The 24,284-nt window shown below is 31.3% G+C and overlaps 1 protein-coding gene across 5 annotated transcripts in view; it reads right to left on the minus strand.

Moving 5' to 3' along the window:
* The window catches only part of LOC143257124 (protein argonaute-2-like), a 64,973-nt gene that overhangs the window by 11,737 nt on the left and 28,952 nt on the right, over nt 1–24,284 (minus strand). The window contains exons 10-21 of one of the 5 annotated variants that reach the window (XR_013031695.1): nt 23,767–23,814; nt 23,446–23,487; nt 21,564–21,686; nt 20,247–20,380; nt 18,522–18,706; nt 17,198–17,357; nt 16,405–16,495; nt 15,437–15,631; nt 14,939–15,175; nt 10,977–11,176; nt 10,244–10,357; nt 2,862–2,940 (exon numbers count right to left, since the gene is read on the minus strand). Coding sequence is in view for 3 of the 5 variants with exons in the window: in XM_076515391.1 (XP_076371506.1) it covers nt 10,249–10,357; nt 10,977–11,176; nt 14,939–15,175; nt 15,437–15,631; nt 16,405–16,495; nt 17,198–17,357; nt 18,522–18,706; nt 20,247–20,380; nt 21,564–21,686; nt 23,446–23,487; nt 23,767–23,814 (1,524 nt within the window). In the remaining 2 variants the exon portion in view is untranslated. Of the gene's footprint in view, nt 1–306; nt 10,358–10,976; nt 11,177–14,938; nt 15,176–15,436; nt 15,632–16,404; nt 16,496–17,197; nt 17,358–18,521; nt 18,707–20,246; nt 20,381–21,563; nt 21,687–23,445; nt 23,488–23,766; nt 23,815–24,284 lie in introns of those variants that run through there. The other 4 variants (XM_076515391.1, XM_076515390.1, XR_013031694.1 and 1 more) reach the window with 4 other exon arrangements.

Raw genomic sequence — 24,284 nt, forward strand, 5'->3', positions numbered from 1 at the left:
AATCTTTGGGCATATGTAAAGATAATTAATATACTTACAGAAATTGTTTTTTGTTTAACTTTTGTGTTTTATGTCTTTGTCTACCATTTATCTACAGGACAAACCAGTTTGTATCGAACATAATAAGCTATACATAACAAGTTTCATACTAGATATAAAGAAATATAATGGGTCTTTTAAAACCTGTGCAAGAAAATTATCTACATATTGTTATGTTAAATTTTTCTCTTGACACAAGTCCAGTTTTTTAACAATTCTTGGCTAATCTGATAGCCTAAGTGCAAAATAACTTCCATCACTATCCACTATATTTCCAATGGCACATGAAAGTTTGACAAGTTTATTAGATCTTCATTTCACAAAAATACAAAAAAATTAAATATTTTAGGTTGTGTAAGGATGATGCCTCTTATTAGATAAATTTACTCATACATACTGAAAATGCTCATGTCAGAATTGATGGTGAAAATAGCTGTATGTAATAAATTAATGTAAAAACATTTATTCTGAAATCACATCAGAGCCAGAAATAAGCTTATTGAGCACAATAAATAAAAATGCTTCATAGAAATATTATCAGTCTGTCTCTTTGTTCACAACTTATGTCCAAACATTTCAGACAGACAGTGTGGAACAATTACATGATAGAAAGATATCTAACAGCTATGTAAGTACACCTCTAGGACAGATCTTATCCTTTCTATTACTACTAAAATATGGGAACATTAGTGTTTCAGACACATTGTTTAGGCATCAAAGTGGCAATGGAATCACTTTCTTAAATGGGAAGACATAAATGATGAGTTTTCTTTGACAGATTAAGAAACATGAAGACTCCTATAAAACAAACAAAATCTTACCTAAAACATTCACAATTGCATACATAAAATTATGTAGTTAGAAACATACAAAAACAACTTGTGCAACACAAAACATCAATAAAGTACTGCTTCTGGTAATTTGACAATACTTTAATGTGCCTTTTTTTTAAATTATGAAATTACCTTAAGGTTAACAGTAATTTGTTAGCAAGAATGCTGTGTACCACCTTGCCTAATAGGATTAATCAACTAAAAACATATGCCATTTTAAAATCATCCTTTCTTTATAGCTTATATTAATATATTTTAACTCTTGAAAATTATCTGGTTGTTGGTTAATACAGGGGTTCCCAAACTGGGGATAGCAGAAAAGTGTTAGTGGGAGCATACCACATATACAACATTGTTAAGATGCTCAGTATGTATAAATTCACTGGGTAAGAATCTTCAATGTAGATGTGGAATTTTAAGGGGAGTCTTGTGAAAGTTGGGAAACCCCTATGTCATGACATAATTTAAGTTATAGTGTTCTTTAATTTTATAAAAACAGAATATTTGTTCTCAGAGCCAATAAAAATACCTTTCATTTATAGTTACCACTGCTATAAACTTCTTTAAAAGCAGCCATTATTTTAATGTTTTAAAACAACCATGAATTAAACAACTTTAGGAAATATACTCATATTTCATTAATCCTTGTTATTAACTGGTCTAACATCAGTCATGAGTCTGTACACACTAGTTTACAATTGACAGAAACCTAAAAGTAACCATTATATACAAAACTTTCAGCTGCAACAGTCTTTGTGGTAAGATTAACAAATCACTATAATTGTCATTCCAATAATTCTGTACATAACTATCAATGCTTCATAAGAACTTACCTTCTTTTTTACTTCTTTCAGTATAGAGAATATCAATACCACTTCAGTAATGTGTCATTTGTTTTTATAACCTTTAGTTAAGTAGCACAAATCACATTAGTAGTGTTATTTTTCATCAGTTACATTATTTTGGATATTATCTTCCAATTATATCCTTTCAAATATCAACTTGTAAACACCTCCAAAAAATGTTATTCTATACAAATTAAATGTAGCATCTATTAAATGTGCAAAGTACTTACTGCTATTAAAAAACTTCAAATGTTATCCTGACAACATATCTGAGAACGAAAATCTTCAGTATCAGATTATGATTACACATGAAATAAATTCCCATCTAACTTTTAATAATTCAGTACATACAAAAACAAGAAAATAAGGCACATAACAAAATTCATCATTCAACTATGTTTAAGGATAAAACTACTATTCTAGTGTGAATTTTACCCTTATTAATCTGTTCAACACACAACTATCTTCTAAACCAGCACATCCATCAAAAAGGATGCTTTTCAAAATGTTTAATTTGATATGTCCAGAGAAACAAAAAAACAAACAAGCAACTATTTGTTTTAAACCATCATCACAGTAACATCTATATTTAATCTCACAATGTACAATGTCAACCAGTTTACAAGTGCTAAAAACAGTTTTACTGTGGTATAATAAAATTGAAAAGAGGTACTCACGTTCTGCTCAGTTTACATTCACACAAACCTTACATAAAGATAACAAAGATGGAGAGTTTATAAAACAAGATGAACATTGAAATATGAGTAAATGATTTAATGAAAACTGGTTCATACAGCTGGTGGTGGTTATAGAACATTTGGCTTTCTTACACCAACTACACACATACACGTCAAATAAGTTCACCAAATGTTATAACAATGATAACATAATCAATGGTGAACAGTGTCCAGCAGAACAATAACACATGGAGAACATACTAGACAGACTAGATTCGAAAAAACACCAAAAAAAAAAAAAAAAACAAACTGATTTAGGTTCTATACAATTTTAATAGGCTGGTTCATAAACATACCAGAAAACTCTTACCAAGTCTGATTACTATACCAGAAAATCAGCTCACAAACTGACTAGACAACTCTTATGAAGTCTGATCACTAACCAAAAAATCAGCTCATAAACTTACCAGATAACTCTTACCAAATTTGTTCACTGATCCAAAATTCCATTTACGGAGTTCAACAATTTCAAACAAGTTAGCTGTTCTGCAAAGAGACAGTAGTTCAATAATCATCAACCAAACAGAACAATTCAATACTCACCAGTCAGTATACCAGTTTAAAGTACAACAAACACTGTGACAATAGTTCAATACTCACCAGTCAGTATACCACTTTAATGTACAACAAACACTGTGACAACAGTTCAATACTTGTCAGACAGTACACATACTAAGAATACAATTATATGAAAATCAGATTCACACACAACCAATCAGTGTTTAGTGTGTGATGAAAACTGTATGAAACTGTGTTCAACTGAACAAACGGATCCAGGTCAAATTCAAAATGACACTGATCCAGGAATAAATCTAAATTTTAATATTCCACTTTGTCAAATAAAAAAAGTTCTTAGATAACAGGGTGTGTAACCAGACACACAAACACATACACACCTCTGAAACAGCATTGGTTTTTGGTTCTTATTGATCTTCATTATGTGCTGAAACTTTTAAAATTGTTAGACATGGAAACTATATGTACCAAACTTTGAAACCTTTTAAACATATCATTACATTTAATATGTTAACAATGTGCAGGAAACTAAACACAGCCTAGTTTCTAAACAATAAAAGGGCAACACCTTTACTCAAGACAAAAACACTACTTAGAATTATTTTCCAAAAATTATCTGAGATAAACGCCTGTAGTAAGTGCAGATTAACTACGAGTGCACAAGGTAAGTTGATTGAACTCATCATATTAATGTTAGTAACAGTTTATATGAAATTTTTACAATATTACCTAACATACAAAATGTGAAATAATTCCAAAGTACCCTGTTTCCCCAACCACAGATAATTCATAAACAGCTTTACAGAAAACTAACTGAGACAACACATCCTGGTTCAACATTTAATTTATAAATTTTATTGATAGCCTAACATTTGTTTCCTTTTGTAAACAGAAACCAGAACACATACACACTTTAAAAGCAGGAAATAAAACTTTCAAATTAATAAACATAATTTGTAGGAAAGACCATTAGTAAAGATATCCTACTTTGTTAATATAATTAAACAATTACTTCTCAAATCCTTTTATCACTCAAATAAAAACAATAAGAGATTGGCCCATTAATTAAGTATAATCATCAGTTACTTAAAATATGGTCTAAAATTATACTAAGTTACATCATCGCCACATTCTAATTAACCTTGTAACTCTCACTTTATATCACATCATAGTTAGGTTTTATCAAGAGTCTGTAATAACATCTATAAACATAACATAACTAAGAATTATTGCTAAAATTACTGTGGTTAAAACCATCAAACTCTGGAACTTTCTGTTAAGTAATGCAGGAATATAAACACCAACAACCCACTAGAAAATAAAGTTAACTTGTTTTTGTACGAAGTGAAGTATTCTGGATAATTTGCTACTTTAGTTTCTACTGTAGAAGTTCAAGTCACTGTTTGAATTAGTACTAACCTGTGACTTTAAGTTAGTTAAGAATATTGTACCTAAAATTGAACATCCTTTAACTAGCCTGTTGATTAAGTAACTCAACTGAGGCTTCTACCCAACAAGATTTCCTTCTACTGAGTCTCATCACAAACAAGATGCATTACTCACATTGTGAAATGAAATTAAGTAATGTCCAGTGATTGTCTTAATAACTTAACTTCCTTAAATAAACTAAGAATTTCAGTAAAAACCATTTTGTCTGGTCACTTTGAAAGAGTGGCCACAAGTTTTATGACTTTACATAAAAACATTTATAAAAGTGAGTAGTTACTGTACAGTTGGTATCTAAGCAGATTAATTTGTGATTTCAGTTCGTTGTGAGTCTGTGCATTAGGTCGTCAGCTTAACCTCTGCACAGAAAAATTATATTTACCTACGATTTAATCACTATAAATGAAGTTTAGACTAATGACCAGCACTATATATTTACATTTGTATATAGAACATGCCAGTATTTAAGAGAAACAGCCCCCAAAATCTCATGTCAACATCAAGCCCTTAACACACCAAGTAAACATACGTTACACCATGTAATACATTAATCAATGATACAAAAACACATTAGAGATAGACTTCACACAACTGTTAGTCATATGTAATCTACACAAGAATAGTACTAATGATAATATTAAAATTCCAGAGATTTATTGTTCTCCGACTTTGGTAACATTCAAGTCGAGTAATATGAACTGTAACAGAGAGTAACATTTTACATGCTATTTACAATTCCTTATCAGTCAATAGACATTTTCAATATTTAATGCATTATCGAATGATGCAGGAGACAAAAAAATATTAGAACTGTTCAGAACACCAACTATAAACACAGATAAAAGTCAAATGATCCACACCAATACCCAGTCAACAGCCTTGTCTTGATAGACTGTGTTAATACATCTTAAAGTATACCTAAGAACTGACACTGCTTTGGTTTGGTTTGTGGAGTTATAAACCATTATACATTTAATGCCAATAATTATATTCCTTGTTTAATAAGTTGCCAAATAAGATACGTGTAGGGCAAATTTCAAAGAAGTAAGAAAAACTTAATTTTTTACTAAATCGTGTTATGTGGGACCTATGTTATTACATGCAAGTATGCCAATATCACACGTATAGACTATAAATGTATGAGTTACCATTTCTAACACAAATTAAGGAGAAATCTTAACTTACTCTACCTGTTTATAATGATGTTATTCCAAATTATTTCATTTTCTTTTGCCAAAATAATAAGATGTTTTATACAAACATGGATTCAAGCTTAATTTAAAATTTACTTGACAGCTCAAGTTAGATGTTTTTCATGTATTATTTTGGGCTTCAATGACAATTATACTGATAAGGTTAAACACAGAAATCCATTGATTTGGACTGTTGAACAATAGCTAGGTGTATGCATATATTTATTTCTAACTTTTTCTCTACTCTGCATGCATGAACACATAGTAACATGGCAAGTATCACATATTGAAAAACGACAGACCACTCATAAACTCAGTTAGTTGGTCTTATGTGAAAGACAACGGCCTATAATTTGAACAAAGCCAAGCCAAATACAAGGCACAAAAATAGACACTCAAAAAAAGGGTGTTATGATGTAAATATTTTCAGATGACTTACATAACTGTAGGTAGTTAAAAGTTTAAGCTGCCTATGGACAGTACTAGGAACTTGTAGTACAAAGAAACGTTAGAGGGAACAATGGCTACTGCTACATCCACAACTGTTTATTTTGTACCAATAAATATGAATTATGTTGGCTGTAAACTAGTCTCAAATAATTCATTAATTTTTTTTTCTGACTTTAGAGTATATTCAGTGGACAAACATTACACATTTGTGAATGTATTTCTTAGCAAAGGATATTTTTAAATCAGCATCATAACTGGTGTCATTTGTAAATTAACGTATGTAAAAAATACGTCACAAATAATCTAAGTATTGCAATGAATGTGACTGAATCATCATATTCAAGATAGTAAATTAATGTGAACTGTCTACCCAAATCTTATCTCAGATGATAAATTAATATGAATAATCTAACTAGATTATATCTCAGGTGGTAAAATAATGTGAATAGTCTACCCACATCTTATTTCAGGTGGTAAATGAATGTTAAAAGCCCAATTTGATCTTACCTCAGACAGTAATGTGAAACAGGATCTCATCTCAGATGACAAATTATTATGAATAGTTTAGCTAGATCTAATCTCAGGTGGTAATGTGAATAGCATAAATAGATCCAATCTAAGATGGTTAATTAATTTAAATAGACTACTACATCTTATTTCAGGTGATAAATGAATGTTAAAAGTCCACCTAGGTTTTATCTCAGATGGTAAATTAATGGTATAATCTTTCTCAATCTTATCTCAGATGGTAAATTAATATGAAAAGTCTAACTAGATCTTACCTGAAGTAGTAAATTAGTGTCAAAGGTGGTTTTACTTGCAAATTATAAGCTAAGGTATAATATTACAATATTCTAATGCTAGTCAAAATTTATAATGTGAATATAATTTTGTCATTTTTTTTCACCTTATTTTCCTATCTATAAACTTAAATATCTCAACTGTAATTTTTCCAACAATAGCACAGAGATTACAAAGAATAAGAAAAATAATTTTTCTTTATGCAGGTTTTCAGAACACTTGATGACAGTGTTTTATGTTATGGCAGTATTCCATACGTGGAATTTAAAATACTATTCGTGTCTCGAATCTGACAGCATTTTACCTCCAATACCTTCAAAACATTCTCTACTCATCTGAATAACATTCCCAATGTCTCTGACATATAACTACAATACAACAGACTCAAAAAATATTTAAAACACTTTACTGGACCAGTTAAAAATGTTGCATCATCAGATGATCAAGAGCCATTAAAAAGTTAGATTTTTTGAAAAACATATAAAGTTGTAAAGTTCTTTAAGTAAAATGCAGTAATTTGTAACTTAAAAGAGATAAGGAACAAATAAGACATTATAAAGATCATTCAAGCCATATTAATGTCTCGAAATAAAACTGAAACAAAGAGGAAGACGTCAGAATAACACTGGAATAACTACCTTGTTTGTCCTACCAGCCAATTTTGAAACATGGCTACTTCCACTTGATCCACTGGCTGACAGGATTAAACAGTTATAAGGAAGAGGCAAAACAAAAAGTCTATAATAAACATACCCACAAATGATTTAATTTAGAATAAACTGTTTGAACTCCTGTAATAAAAACATCCCACCATCTCCAAGATGCAAATGAACACAAAAGGTGCAAGAGTAATGTTAAAAACCACCAACATTTAAAATACAACGATTGTCTGAGAAATGCACGTTAAATTCGCATGTTGTATGAAGCATATTTACAGCAGTGTCACCTCAGGGTCCATCATAAGTACGACTGTGAAAATCAGCCACATATATAGAAGAGACAACTATAAGTTGTCTAGAGTGAAGAAAACTGTTCTTCCCAGGTAAGGTTCATAGCAACTGACAACATCCCATATAGAAACTTTCTTTTTGGCTCAATGGCAATAAAACAATATACCATGAAATTACAGTTTACACTGTCTACAACTTGAAGACATTTGCTTCAATAACACAAGAAACAATACCATATATTCCAGCATGGAAGAAAAGTTACTCCCATATTTTCAGTTCCTGACTTTGACATTTTGTTTATATGATACAATGCTTAATGGTGAAGAAACCCTTATAATTAAATCAGTTTACATTTAAATGTACCCAAAGCTTCTTTTGACATGATTGAATAAATTAATAATTCCTCTGTTTCTCGTATGAGAAGTCTATAATAGAAAAGAATGATAAACAATTCAGTATAAGGTTTTAACATGTATGTGGACTCTAACAGACTAAATATGTTAACATTCCCACCATCGAATTAAACTTCTGTTAAATATTTTTATAAGTTTCGTACACCAATAAAGAAATAACATCAAGTATTGTGTATCAGTAGCACCACAATCAGCTACTTACGATAACCCTTTCAGTTTAGACATGGTGAAAACAAAGTAAAACTGAAAGAGTAAAAGTTACCAAATGTTACTGGAAACACAGCTCCAAGTCAATAAGGCCTATAATGTATTTTTCACTTCCAAATGTCTAGGAAAATAAATGGAGTAAATACATACCTATACTATGTAATTGTCAGTTCATACAGCTTTTCATTGGTAAAACAAAATATAGTGTAACATATTCAAGAAACAATTTGGGTTTACATCTTAACTAAAAATATCATTTGTTCAATTGAATTTTTTTTTATCAAATTTCTAAACTAGATAAAAAAAAGTTGTTGTTTTTTAAATTATAACTAACATGATAGCAAAATAAAATTAAAGACCATAAAGAATTCCTACAAATCTGGGTACAGATATGTCCTTTCTTTTTTATAAAGTTAATAATTAAACAAAAATACAATGAAACTGAAACCAGATTCCATGGTACCTCTAAAAGAGAATGTTAAACATTGTTGTACTTTACTTGTAATTCAATTTATGTTTAGATGTTTGAAGAAAAGTTAGGATCCCAACTAAGCTGGGATACTTAAATTTATAGTTTTAATCTTAATTTTTTAAATTTTTACTTCCCATAATCTGACTTAGTAGTGTTTTGAGACTTTTGTCTTTTGCATATTTTAGTACTAATTCTCTGAAATATAAAAGTTTTCTTTACAATTATTTTAAGGGACCCCCTACCACTGACACCTTCAGAATTTTAATGCATTTAAGCTGTCTGTGCAAAGAAACAGAGGATGACATTTCAGCTTCTATACTGGGGGTTTTCTTCAATCTAAAAGAAGACCGCAGTACACATGCAAAATGTTTCCCACTTTCCATTCAATGGGCAACTGTGGCCCACTAAACTCCTCAAACCCACCATATATAATTTGCCCCAAATTCCACTGAAATAATGACCTCCAAAGATGTTCTTACCACAGTTAGTATAAACTCTGTTTAAACCTGATAGTGTAGCAATTTTGTACTATCTTTCAGAAAGAAAACACAAGGAAATATTGTACAAGACTGCTATGTACAAATACATAGCATAGTAATGAGCTCCTACTACAGCATGACTCATGTATGTCAGAGTTCAACTTGTGGATCATGATTAAGATCAGATTAATTGTCCAATGAGGTTAACACAAGGATGTTTACAATAAAACAGATTTTGGTTAACATTTATATCACAACTAATTTTTCTACAATTAACATGGCAAAATAGTTCAATTTGTCAAACCTGCATCTTTTATAAGTATTTCCCAAAATTTTACAACTTAAAAACTTCATCCTTGATAAACTGATGCACAGATAATACAATTATAATTAAATTGAAAAACCATATAAATACAGGAGTCTAAACGTAAAAAGAAAAACATAAAACCAAATTTGTCGTCTCTCTATTTCACTAAAAAAGAGAAATGGCTCGGCTTCAAGATACGTGTTGAGAAATCAACAATAAATTAACAAGAAAAACACCGGAGTGTACAAACACAGATATTGTAAACATTAACTGCTTTTCATAATAAGGTTATTTGGTTTTGATTCCCATTTCTAATAGAAATGAGTTAAGATAACTGGAGTAAAAACATGTTCTGAATGATAAGACTGATAATAAATTGTGCACAGCTACCAACGCTTGATATCATCACATACACATGTGACTTTTCTTTTCTATTCACTTAAAACCTAGGTCCTCCATTAGAGAATACTATCTCTAAAGAGTAGAACACTGATCAGGTACAGAAGTTGATCATGTCACCAAGAACTATTGTATTAATCATACCCTAAGGTTTACCCTTGTCAAGCAAAATACATGACTTTGTTGATGTCGGTATGAACTGTTACGGCACGAGCCATTGCCGTGGGAGTACGATCTTCCCCATTTGCAGACTGATAGCTGCCATCGCCACTAGAAAAAAAATTTGTATCTTTATGATCTAAACTTGCTTTATATAAATGGTTATTAATTAAAACACATATGTCACTACTTCACCTTATTATTATTTATAATAGATGAGGAATTTGATGCAGAAAACTGTTCTACAATACACTACTACATTATTCATTATTTCAATAATACAGTTAGTACAGTCTGTTCTACAATACACTACTACTAAGTATGTTATTTAACATTTCAGTATTAAAATCTAACACACCAACGGAACCAACAATCAACATACTAAAACCTTATAACACCATTACAGAACCAGACTTCTGCTTCAACTAAATCTTGCAGCCAAAACTACAGAAACCAACCTTTAAATAAATATTTCATCTAATGTGAATGTCTATACTTGTTTAATGGTTTTAATTACAGCTACACTTGTCCACCTAATACGTACATTTTAATATATTAATTATTCTACTTACATGTAAGAGTTATTTCTAACTTCCATTTCTGAAAGTCAGGGAAACACTATGCTGACATTCCCATAATTGGTGGAAACATTAAATTTTACAATTCTGATTTGTTGGTTACTTATATTCATATCTTTTACATAAGGTTAAATATTTAATAAGCATCATACCTGTCATGCTCCTTTTCCACCAGATGATATCGAGCACGGAAGGCCACTAAATGAGCATAATACGCTGGTGCAGGGATGGATACAGAACGAGTACATCTAACGTAAGTGTGACAGAGCTGGTAGGTTAAACACTGAAGTTCATCTGCAGAAAACTGGTTGTCATCCCACAAAATGTGGTAGTGAGAAGGTCGACTCGTACCCTAAAAATGTGGGAAAAAAAAACAGTTTAAATGGTAAAAACTACTATTTAAAGATGTTTGTTTGTACATCATTTAAAAAATATTTCTTCAACTTTTAGGTAGCTAATTCATGTGAAATTTAACAATAATAAATATGTGTATTTATTATCAAAGACCTTTCCTGACTAGAAATCTTGTGGGGAAAGTTTTCTAGATACATGAAATATACATCACTATTCCTCAGACAACAATCATGTATCTACTAGAAACATGTTTCCAACTGATCTAAGGGGAAATTTGTTTATTAAGAACATTACATTTCTGATGTTTTTACTACAAGTATCCAAAACACCCATGTCATCAAGATATTTCTATTATGATTTCTCAAAATCCATATTTGTTTTCTTATGAAATCTAGTTTGTGCAGCCTTGGGCTAAACACAATCTTGTGATTTAAGGGTTCCTGGCACTTTCAGCCACTGGGACTTTGGACTCTGTCATTTCTAAGTTCGGGACAAAGCTACTTAGATTACCTACTACATTCCCTGGTGAGTAATTGCTGATTATAGAGAGAAGGCAAATGACTAGCACCATCCACTGGCAACTAGTACTAAGCAAAGTGTTAACAATTATTTTACACTGTGTTAAGTTTGTGATTCATAATTATACAACTGCATTCTATAGTATTGAATAAGGCTTAAACTTACTCTGTTTACTTTGTGTTACACTGTAATATATAACTTTCATAACTTCACCATTTATTACTAATGTAACTGTAAATTTATTTTTTCTACACTGTGTATGTGTTATGCTTATAACACCACTGCTCTGACTTCCCTGATTTTGTATTCTGATGGAAGTTATGACAGACAATGGTACATCTTGAAACCACAATTATTTGATAATGAAACAAATGCTTATGGTACAGTATTCATTATACATGGTCATCTCAGCATCTTTAACATGTGATAAGTTATAGATGTGAATGTACATAGATGTATCTTTCAACACCCAATAAATTAATATTGCACTAAAATTTACAATTTTATCAATTTTGTTTATGGTTAAAAAACAGAAACATGATATATAGATTCGATTATACATTGCACTTTATACTGTATAGAATATTAAAAAACATTGTGTTGATTATATGTAATTATGTATGATTGCAATATAGCTTTAATTAGGTATAGGAAATAACAGTTTGCAGTAACTCAACCAGTGATGGAAGAAAGGGCTCAGACTTTCAATTTTATGCTTTTTCTTCTAAAAAAAATCCAGATAATGTAATCCATTGAGCAACATTTTTTTCTTACTATTAAGTCACGCAAAATTTTCTAATAAATCCAGCCACAGAAAGTAACTTTGATCAGAATGAATTTAAGATTATGTTAGGCAGAATCTTATATAAAATATATTAAATTATGTTGGTATTTAAGATTATGTTAAGCAGAATCTTATATAAAATATATTAAATTATGGTGGTTTTCATTCTACCATTATCATCCTAACATTTGTTTATAGGCTTTTGTAAACAATTTTGCACGTTATTTCTTGATATTTTTGCCAAGACAAAGAACCTGAACCTTTCCCCTCACAGTGTTGCACGTTTTAGTTTACTGATGGAAGTTATACTAATATCTTTTATTCTGTAGTATAATAGAATTTAGCCCAATATGTTTGGTAATATTTACTGAGCATTATTATTTTATTAACTTGCATTACAGTACTTTGTATTAAAAATGCACAACAGACATAATGCACAAAGAACTATTAACTGTTGTTATGAAGGTTACTTCACATGGAGCATGTACATTAACAGTTTCCCTACTGATAAGGTTCAGAAGGCATATCATCATGTTCACACTTATATTCAGAATTTTACTGAACCACTATTTTAAAGTTTGTCATTAAGGTTAGTATCAAATTGTAGGTTATAATTCATATTTTAGTATTATACATTAGTTAATTTCTTAGTTTAAAAGTAACTATTAATACAAACTCTGTAATTGATTATTTTGTATGTCACGTGGTTTGTTGAATGCAAATTTGGATTAAATTAGATGTCTGTGATGTTGAAATACAAGGTCTCTAGTTTCTTACAGATTAGAAACTTAAAATACCAATACTAAAGACGCTAGAATGTAAAATAAGAATCTCCCATCTTTTCTATTTGATGAGATATTATTGTACTTAGCAAATAAAATAAGATGGCACATTTTCCATTTTTGGAAATGCTTGTTTACATACACCTCCATTCTATACATACATCTTAAAATTAAAATTACCTTGCTTGTTGGATAGCAAACATTTAAAGAAAAAAAAATGTACAAGTAAATCATTAATTAAAAAAACTTTTTAAAACTTTAGTGGATGAAAACTTTGCGATGTTTACTGATAATCTGCAAAATGTTTCAAAGATACTCTCACATTTTAAAAGGTTAAAGTGTAACTGCTTTATGATTACTTCGACAGACACATGGTAGATGGAATCCACCCAGACCACAAACAAAGTTGATCAGAGTTACAATTTATACTGCAGACACTTATGGAACTCAATGAAGCTTCCTGAAACTACACATATTATGTTTGTATCCTTATCTCCATTATAGCGTAAATATGTTATCCATAAATTCAATACCAAAATAAACACTCTACTGAATGGTTTTCCTTGCTACGTGTGGGATTATGAATACCGTTTTTATTTGTATTCTTTACGATGATGCCATAAATGAACTTGATGTCTTCAGTACAACTGTGAACTATTCTCTCCTTCACCAAAAGTAAATTGTACAAGCTCTCCATACTGGTCATACGTATTTAAAATTAGTGATAAATACCTTTTCAAAATTAAAATACATAGCTTCAAAGAATTCAATAATGGAATTCCCAAAATTCCAACTGACAGGTTACAGCACTTAATCCACATATAAAACATCTGATGACTTACATAATGAATAACTGCCTTGATGTGTTCTCAGACTGTGTAAATTAGGTTTAGTGCTATCCTGTATATGCCACACATGCACTGAATAAGAAAAGCATAGGCTGATATGCCTGATGTTAAGAATTTATCATTTTCATAAGTTAATATATTTTACTACTGCAGTAGTTGCTCTCCAAACAAACACACAAATTATAAATATTGTGTCTATGAATAGATAAATACAACAAACAGAAATGCTTATTAAAGTATTGTTTGAATAAAATTAATGTGGGATGGACCTGACTTATACTACCTACCTCAGAGACTGTAAATGTAGCTGCAGTTATCTTAGAAGACAATGCAAACGAGTATTCTCAATAATGTAAAGCAAGAAATGTCCAAGCATGTTATGGCAGGTGTTTACTTCACCAACTCCTGACCACAGTTCTATTTTTTGTTTTGTTTGTTTTTTGAATTTCGTGCAAAGCTACTCGAGGGCTATCTGCAATAGTCGTCCCTAATTTAACAATGTAAGACAAGAAGGAAGGCAGCTAGTCATCACCACACACTGCCAACTCTTGAGCTACTCTTTTACCAATGAATAGTGAGATTGACCATCACTTTATAACATTCCCACAGCTGAAAGGGTAAGCATGTTTGGTGCAACTGGGATTCGAACCTGCGACCTTCAGATTATGAGCCAAACACCTTAGCACGCTTGGCCATGCCGGGCTCGACCACAGTTCTTGTCCAAAACATTACCTTTTGCTTTGTTTTGATACAACAAACTACAAACTAGTAAGGGTTCAGCTGTTTTGGAAATGTCTGTCATTATGCAAATTAGGGTCAAATCTCACCTGAATTCCAGCATGGCTACAAAGGTAAAAGTCAAACTCTGTAGGATGTGTGATTCCAACATCAACAGTTGTTCCTGCAGGAATATTCCCACTTTTTCCAATCTGTTCTTTTTTGTCACTACAGAATAACCTTGTATGGTGGCGCTTCTGGACAACAATGAAAGTAATACCTGGTTTATAGTCTGGTTCCAGTTTCATGCAAGATTCTCTCATAGCCAAGAGCTCATGTGCTAGAACCTGCAAGCAGATTAAGAAGGAAAAAAACTCAATAAAAATCCAAGATGTTTGAGCTTTCAGACACCTACTTATTATCTGATAGTATTTTTTTTTCCATAACAATAACCAAATGTAACCTTCAGATGCACATATAAAAAACTGCCAATTCCATGATAAAAAATATTACATTAAAAAAAAGATTAATACTTAATTTTCTGTTTGTTTGATTTTAAGTTTTTATAGTAAACATGATCATAGTAGTATGACACAAAGTTGACCTACCTGACTAAACTGACCTTCTGAGACACCATCTCTGTACATAATAATGCGGTTAGGCTTAAAACGAGTTGACTTGTAAAACTGGATTAACAGCTCTTTTACCATAGATGTCATATCTTGGATATGTTCTTGTCTGTGCTGCTGAACACGAACAGTTGCAGCATATCGACTGGGATGAGCATCCATACTACCCACTACCTGAGAACATGTCAGAAAATCTACATCTTTATTTTACTGATAACTCTTTTACAAAACAACCACATATCACTAAATGGCCAACTTTCACTATATGCCACTCCCAGCCATTATTAATTCTAAATACTTAATTTGTGAAGAATAACAACAATTACTACAAACACAGACATGTGGGTACAACAAACTATAAGTTAGGTTATAATGTTCATGATGTTATAAAAACATGTAGCTTTAAGAAGTCTTGACAGAAATGAAATAGAAACCCCATAATCTGAGTGCTTTTGAAAGGTCCACTTTTTGAAAGCACTCAGGTTATAAGATATGGGATATTGCAAGATGGAGTGCCCACATCTGCTCTTCCATCTTTTATTAATTTCTCTGAAACATGTGAGACTGGTGAAATTGAGGTTAAACTGAACAACTGGGGGTCTTACTTCAGCTGGTACCTAGCTTCTTTATAAAGTTAAAACACTGCATGGGGTACCATTACACTTGTTTCAGATCTTAAATTTGATCAGTGTGTTACTTCAAACAGGACCTTTATGATATGCCCTTGATACAAATATGTGTGAATTTTATGAATTCTCATCCTGCTTTTCATTCAGTTGTCAACAAGGATCAGTGAAGCATTACCATAGTGTTGAAATTTACATCCTGATATGGTATGGACGAATTAGCCACATAAAATAGAAGGAACAACAAAATATTCTTGTCTTAACACTTTTGGACAGTACCATATATTTACTATGATATATTATAAGCACAATAACACTCACTGCAGCAATAGAAGGTTTCTTGTTATCCCCAGCAGGTGGATGAGTTACATCTGCTCCCAGAAATATGACAGGTTCATTAAACACTTTGGGTCTAACAGGTATAACAAACCAAAAAAAGTTTAGAATTTAAAACTAACAGATTTACTTAAATGGTTATTTGTTGTTAAAATTTATTTTTAATAATGGCCTTTAACTTTCAGATGCTTATTACACTCAAAAACTAAACTTATATAATACAAACCAGCAAATTAAATTTACCTCAAAACTCTTACCAAATACATCAGATACAATATGTATTATAATAGTACTTGGAAAATAATTTAAAAACAGTCTTAAGATTTGTAATCTCCACATGCATCTAAATATCCTAAAACTGAAATTTACTGCTACAGTATAAAATACTTGGCACAAAAATATCATACTATAAAACCAATGTCATACTAACCAAATACTTGGCACCAAAATATTATAGTATGAAACCAATGTCATACTAACCAAATACTTGGCACCAAAATACTGTAGTATGAAAAAATGTCACACTAACCATATACTTGGCACCAAAATACTGTAGTATGAAAAAATGTCACACTAACCATATACTTGGCACCAAGATAGTATAGTATGAAATCAATGTCAAACTATCCAAATATTTGGCACCAAAATACTGTAGTATGAAACCGATGTCATACTATCCAAATATTTGGAACCAAAATACTGTAGTATGAAACTGATGTCATACTAACCAAATACTTGGCATCAACATACTGTAGTATGAAACCAATGTCATACTTACCGAATACTTGGCACTAAGATACTATTTATACCCCCGAGTTTAACATTAATCTTCAGACACAGATTAGACAGAGTCTGTGGTGAAGTTTTGTTGACATTCTTTGACTGGACACACTGTGTAGCCATGCCAAGCACTGTGTCTCCTACTCTCTTCACTTCCGCTAAAAATAAAACCAAAATACTATTATTTTTGTTCTTACCCACTGTATGGGAGTTCAGAGCAGTTATTATATTGGATTCAGTAAGGAGAAAAGGCAAAAACTTTTTGTAACTTAGAAAACAAATGTTTCATTTCTATTATAAATGTACACTCAACTATACATTAACTCATTTGTTAATGGCTAGGTGCACTGGACTAACCATTTGTTAAGTTATACACAGTAACGTTTAATATAATTCTGAATTACTATATCTACAAACTTTGGCAAGCTTTTAGTAAATATTACAAGTCTGTCACAAGATACCTTTATAAAAGGTTTATCTGTGAACTTACAATCCATTTACTGAACCTGACTTGGACTCTTACTAATGTTATGAACAAAAACAATTTTTTCATCTTACAGTTTTGATAATTTATTTTCATAATCTCTGGGATCTTGTAAATGAATATCAAATGTTTTTTTTCCTGGTAAACAATTCTATCTTACTTATTTTCTCTATCCTAACAACACTAACTGTAACAAAATCACCTTACACTGAAAAACTGAAAACATGAAATAACATGAACAACATTCTTTGAACTGATCATTTCATTGGACTAACGGTCATCTTAACTTTACATTTTCAACTATTAATTTTATGGTTTTATTACTGTAGTTCATATCCACTTGAACAGTAAACCTCCTATCAATAAACTCATGGCAACAGATCCACAGATAGTACCACAAATACCATGAAGTACATGTTACTTCTCTAAGTGAAAATTCACGTAGCTTTCAACCATGCACATTTTAGAACACAAAAAATAATCACTCACTATGAAAAAATGTTACAAAACTGTTGTAATTTAACTAGATTTCTAAATAAGCTTCAACTTAATTGTTGGAATTCTGTTAGCTATTCAGACAAACACTGATACTTGGCATATAAGCAATCTGAAATATAATACGTAAATCTTCCGTAACATAAATAAAGTTTTATGTTTATTGACATGCATTGAGAGTAAAATTGTTAATTTCCTTTTCCAATGTAACTATAAAATGTTATGGCATGCACACTTGAGTGAGCCAATGTCATATAGGTTAACTAAAAAATTAATAACAGTGATATAGAATCTTGCTATATGTTATCAATCCTGCAAAATGATAAATGATTGTTAAACTTACCATAGACAGGGGTTTTCCCAGGCAGTACAACCACAACTAATTGTAAACCTTGGAATGTTGACTTGAGGTAACGAAACATAGGTTCCACTTGGTCAGGTCCAGTAGCATACTTACAGAAACATGGCTGACCAATAATGGGCATGCCTGCATCGTTGCTAATTTTCTGCAGCTGTTGTGTGAAATTCCTGAAATAATGAAGTATACAAGTCCTTAAGACAAAATACTCTCCATGAAACAACATTCTTAATATATTAAACAACTTGATAAACAATAATCACAGTGAAATAAGTTAAAAGTAAGAAAGTTATCTGTTCCACATTTTGACCTAAGAAACTAGAGAGAAATCAGCCAGTCAACAATTTTTGGGCAATTTTTAACTGTTTGAACCAATAATATTTTGCACACACTGCTGAAATTTATTTCATGAAGTCCTAATAATTATCACCATACCTTATAAAATATGAATTTTGTTTTTCTATTCATTATCAGGGATACCCACATTAAGCATTGAGTAAATAGCCTCAACCTTTCCCTATTGAACATTTGATAATAGAAGGGTATACAGAGAGATCAGTAGATGGTGAAGTAGTCTTGAATGCCAGGTTGTCTGTCAATGTTCATTGATGTAATCACGACAAACTTCAACTGAGCATCATGGTTAAAGGAGTCCAGTTCAAATACTTCAACCTTCACTGAATTTTCTTTCTAACTTGTCCTTTAGTGTACTCATTAGCAATGACAAAAGCATTCATTACATCTTCTGTAAACAGAGCTTCAAGTTAAGGAGCATTAGTTATTACCGATGTTGCTGCATACACCTGGAAACTGTCCATTCTTTGGCAACACCTCAAAATCATTACTTGTGACTGGCCTATCTTGCAGATCTACCTCAGCCCAGTCATTATTCATGGAAGTGGACATAAATCCAGGAGGTGGATCAACTCAAGATTGGGCTAGCTTTCATGGCCTGTTTGGTGTGATGCTCCCCCTCTGATCAGTAGACTAAGTACCACCAAACTGTCTTGATGGTTCTGAGTCATTTTGATCACTAGTCTCTCTTCAGTAAAATTCAAGATCTGAACCAATATTGTCATCATTCCCTCAGTCTCATTATTTGCTCAGTAGTAAAAAATATGTTGGCGTCTTTCACCATATTTGTTTTACAATTGATGTAAACAAACTGTTAGATTTCACAAGAAAACAATGAAACAGTCACAAAGATAACTTGATCTGAAATTTTTTTCACAACAAATAATGCTTCATAGAACTTTCAGTCTATTTATAAAAGGAGGATATTAACATGGTTTGAATTAGTTTTCAGTCAGAGAGACATAATTGTTGTTGAATGCTGTCACCTTCTCATAAGTAAATCAAGATTTTAGGCCACACACTGGCAGTGTCCACTTGAGTTTAAGGAGTAAATTGGCATTCTTTTATTGCATCTACTGTCCCAAAGTACAAAGCATGATTTTGTGTCAATGGGATAAGAGCCAAGAACACTTTGATGCAACGTTTCATGCTAATCTCAAGGCCATGCCTAATCTTTAAGCATAAGAGGAAAAAAAATACATTTAACAAAACTAGAAACTAAAGTGATTTGATTTTGGTCTTTGATAAATACAGAGCTACACAATAGGTTATTTGCACTCCACCCATTACATGTATCAAAATCCACTTTTTAGCATCATAAGGCTAAAGACTTAACAATCAATGAAAACAACTTACCTTAACGCATCTTCTCTGCAAGTTCGCTGTGGAGCAAAACAAGCAATAGCCCAGACTCTTATTTCTATCCCTGTGTGAAACTGTTTTCCTCTCATATCCCAAACACCTTGGTTAGGAATAGCTTGTTGCCTGGTCTATAAATAACAAATAAATAAGATACTGTTTTAAAATGAGCACATAATTCTACTCTTTTTAACTCAATGTAGTAATGGAAACTACATTTTAAATATCATGTACAGTACAAAGAATGTCATAAATATGTATAGAAAGTTTGCATCACAGACTTTATAGTAACATTTCTATTTATTATAATATTTTTAAAAAGGTAGCACTAAAAACCTTCCACCATCCCAATGATCTATGCATCACAACCAATAAGATCCCTCAGGGTTGTTATACATGGATAATAATATGAATGGATGAACCAATATAATAGACTGATAGAACAATTATGTCACGAGAAAATCTAAACCTTTTTGTGTCATCCTTACGTATATATTTTAAAGATTTAATCTTTAACTGTTTGTGTTAAAAACCATTTAATTTTCATCTGTTTAAAAGATTCAATATAATGTAATATATACACACGTACAGAAAACAGATCACATCAGAAACATAAGTATTATACTAGATTATTCACCCCACCCCATCCTTAAGCTTGGCTAGTAGTAAAATATTACTACAAAATTCCATCATGGTATTGTATTAAGACAAGGATAAGAATAGGGCAGGCTGAAAGTCTGAAAATTAACATCAAACTGAATATATGGTCAACAACAGTCTGAAGAGAGGGCAAAGAAGTATAGAAAATGTGATATTTTTGGAAGGCAATCTAGTGCATTTTACTTTGATGTTTAGATATTCATTCATGATTAATATTACCATTACTGTTGTGTGTAGTACTAACTGTAAAAGAACCTTACATAACTACATATTTAATTCTTTAAACATTATCATTATGTTAACGTCATAAGAAAATACTCATTTAAAATAAACCTTTAATCATTCCATCTAGTTTTTGTGTATTGTTGTCAGCTTTCAGCACTTTTTTCAAGACAAACGTGATAACAACACATGCTAGTCACTGGCCTTCTGGTAATGTTAATGCCCATTTAGAAAGACTATTTGTTACTGTTCAGACAGACTTCTGGACTCCAGTATTTACTTCTAGAGGGTTTTCATGAGATATACGAAACAATTTAATTTTCACACTTAACCCCCCCAACACCAATATTACAAATGTTTACTCATAATATTTGCTTTAGTCTTATCCCTGAATAGATTAATCAAATTCTATTAAAATATATAATATCTTACCCGTCCTCCATACTGAAGCTTGGGTGGTGGTAAGATACGACCCCGGACTTCCATCATGATACTGTTAATAGACAACCCAAATGCCCTGACATATGGATCATTGTTGAAGTCTGCTTTACGCACCTAAAGTTTAACAGGATTTATCAGTAAAATGACCAACAAAATAATGAATAATTAACTGGTTAATATAATACTAAACTTCTTTAATTATATTATCTAGAGAGTTCTACACACTGAGAATTATAGGGAGGAAACACCACTTGTCTTTCCATGCAAGTCAATAAATTGTTGCTGACTTTAGGTTGTTCATTCTTTGAAAATGGGTCTACACATTTAAAAAAAAATGTCTAATAGCACTGTATTTTTTGTCCACCCTGTTTTAACCCCCTCACATTGCAACTGAGAAAAATGTTTTCCACTGTCACTCAGAACTGCCTCGTAATATACGGAGGTAAAATTAGTTGGAAAGTATTTACTGACACCCCACCTAATGTAGATATATGGTTTCTGTCAATGTTTTCCACTCAGCCCTTCAGCAATCAACAAGATGGTTAAGCTGTATATACAGCAACTGAGTAACAACCATGTCTGCATCACTAGTGATGAGTAGTAATCCTAATTATTATATGAATATGCTTGATGAGCTTGACTCAGATGGATACAAGACAGTGAAAGTGAGTCAAGTGGTATTGAAATATGCGGTGATGAAAATGCAATGACATAAGAGGATGTTAGCTCTCCATCTAGTGATGATAGACAAAATAATTAACCTGGACACAGCAGAGGAAGTCATAAACAGTGTTGACAATGGAAAATGTTTGTCCCAGTCTTAGTGTGAGGGGGTGGGAGCACTGGGAAATATACGTTCCAGTTACAATAAGTGTGTTAAATGTCAAGAGAGAAGCGTCTAGGTTCATAATTAATTGGTTTTGTTGAACTTTCAAGAACAGCTACTAAAGGGCTATCTGTACTAAATTTTCATGCAATAGACTAGAGGAAAAGCAGATAGTAAACAGGAAAACACCACCCAGCACAAACTATCAAACTACTGTTAACCAACAAAAAATAGTTGCATTGTAGTACACCCATGGCTAAAAGTGCAAACACATCTGGTAAAAGGATTCAATCCCATGAACCACATATTGTAAGTTAAGTGCCCTAACCACTAGGCCATCCCAGGTCCTAAAACTTATAAGCATTAATGCAAAACTGCCAACTTCTTTCCTAACAAACCAAAGTTCTTCATGAAATTAAGTAATCTGTCATTTTATTAATTATGTAATTCCCAATACATAGTTAAATACATCCAGGATACATGTTCTACAGAACTCAATACGTAGCATAAATATATCCAGGGTACACATGCTCTAAAGTACTCAATACATAGTGTAAATATATCCAGGGTACAGATGTTCTACAAAACCCAAGTTTATAACTGATAAAATCAAAGTTGAAGTACTCAAACATATTAATGTCTACTACCAACTCTTCATGGTAAAATTCTGAAAACATTTTTTCACATCTTCTGGAATTTTTTATTCATTTAATTTAAGTTAGCTATAAAATAACAAATGAACATACATAAAAATTATAATAAACTTTTAACAGAATATAGCCAATAAAAGGTAAGTATATAAAAATGTTACAACTTTAAGATTACAGTAAAAGAGTAATAAAAACATCCAGAATTTTTTTTTTATCCAAATTTTACTTTGTACCAGAAAAAACTAAATCAAGAAATACATATTTATATTTTCAACTAAGCAGATATTAAATCGTTTTTTTAATTAATATTTGAAATATGTGTGAACGTTTTTTAGCACTGTAAATGTTATTAGTATAACATTTTGTTTAGAACATCTTATCACAAAAAATACATTACCAACATAGGTGGTTCTGGAATCTGAGCTGCATTAGCTGAAACCTAAAACCAGACAAAAATAATATTTTATTATTCCTCATGTTAATTATGTATTTAGAGTTAACACACAACAAAGATATAAGTGGTATACAGCTAAGTTTTAAGTAAAAACCCAGTACATTCTTATGTCAAACAAATTACATTGACTTTTCATACGCTGAACACAAGTAACCAATGGTATGACTCTAAATATATTTTTATTTCTGTTATTTAAAGATGAACCACAATACCTCTCAAGGGGATAGAAAAACAACATAAGAAACAAATTAAATGTTTCCATACCAAGTTATTAATCTCTCTTTCTCGATCAGGAGCAGACCTTGCAGTTGCCTGTAACACAAAAAACACAATTCATTTCACACTTAAAACACACGTTTTTTAGGTCATGAAAACCTATAAAAGGTACAAAATGCACAGGTATTTTCTGACTTACATTTAAAATCTAATTAAGCTTTTGTATTATACTAATTACTATGGCATAAATCTATACATAACAATCCATATTTTAATAGTACACAAATTAATTTTATAAGGTAATATTTTTAAAAAATCCTGAACTTCCTCTTGTGTGAGAAATTGACTTTTTTATAGACATCTCATCTTCTCTAATCTACTCACCACCTCAAGTATGAAATTTAACTTAAATTACTTACTATAAGATCTTTATTTCTCATACCAAGCATAATATTTATAACCTTCAATTTTTTTTTAGTTACTGAGCCCTCTTGCCACATAAATCTGTCACATTCTCTCTTTCATGATTTGTTGACAATACTCTTACATTTAACTCTATTATTGAT

This window comes from Tachypleus tridentatus, chromosome 7 (genome assembly GCF_004210375.1).
Source record: "Tachypleus tridentatus isolate NWPU-2018 chromosome 7, ASM421037v1, whole genome shotgun sequence".
NCBI lineage: Eukaryota > Metazoa > Arthropoda > Merostomata > Xiphosura > Limulidae > Tachypleus > Tachypleus tridentatus.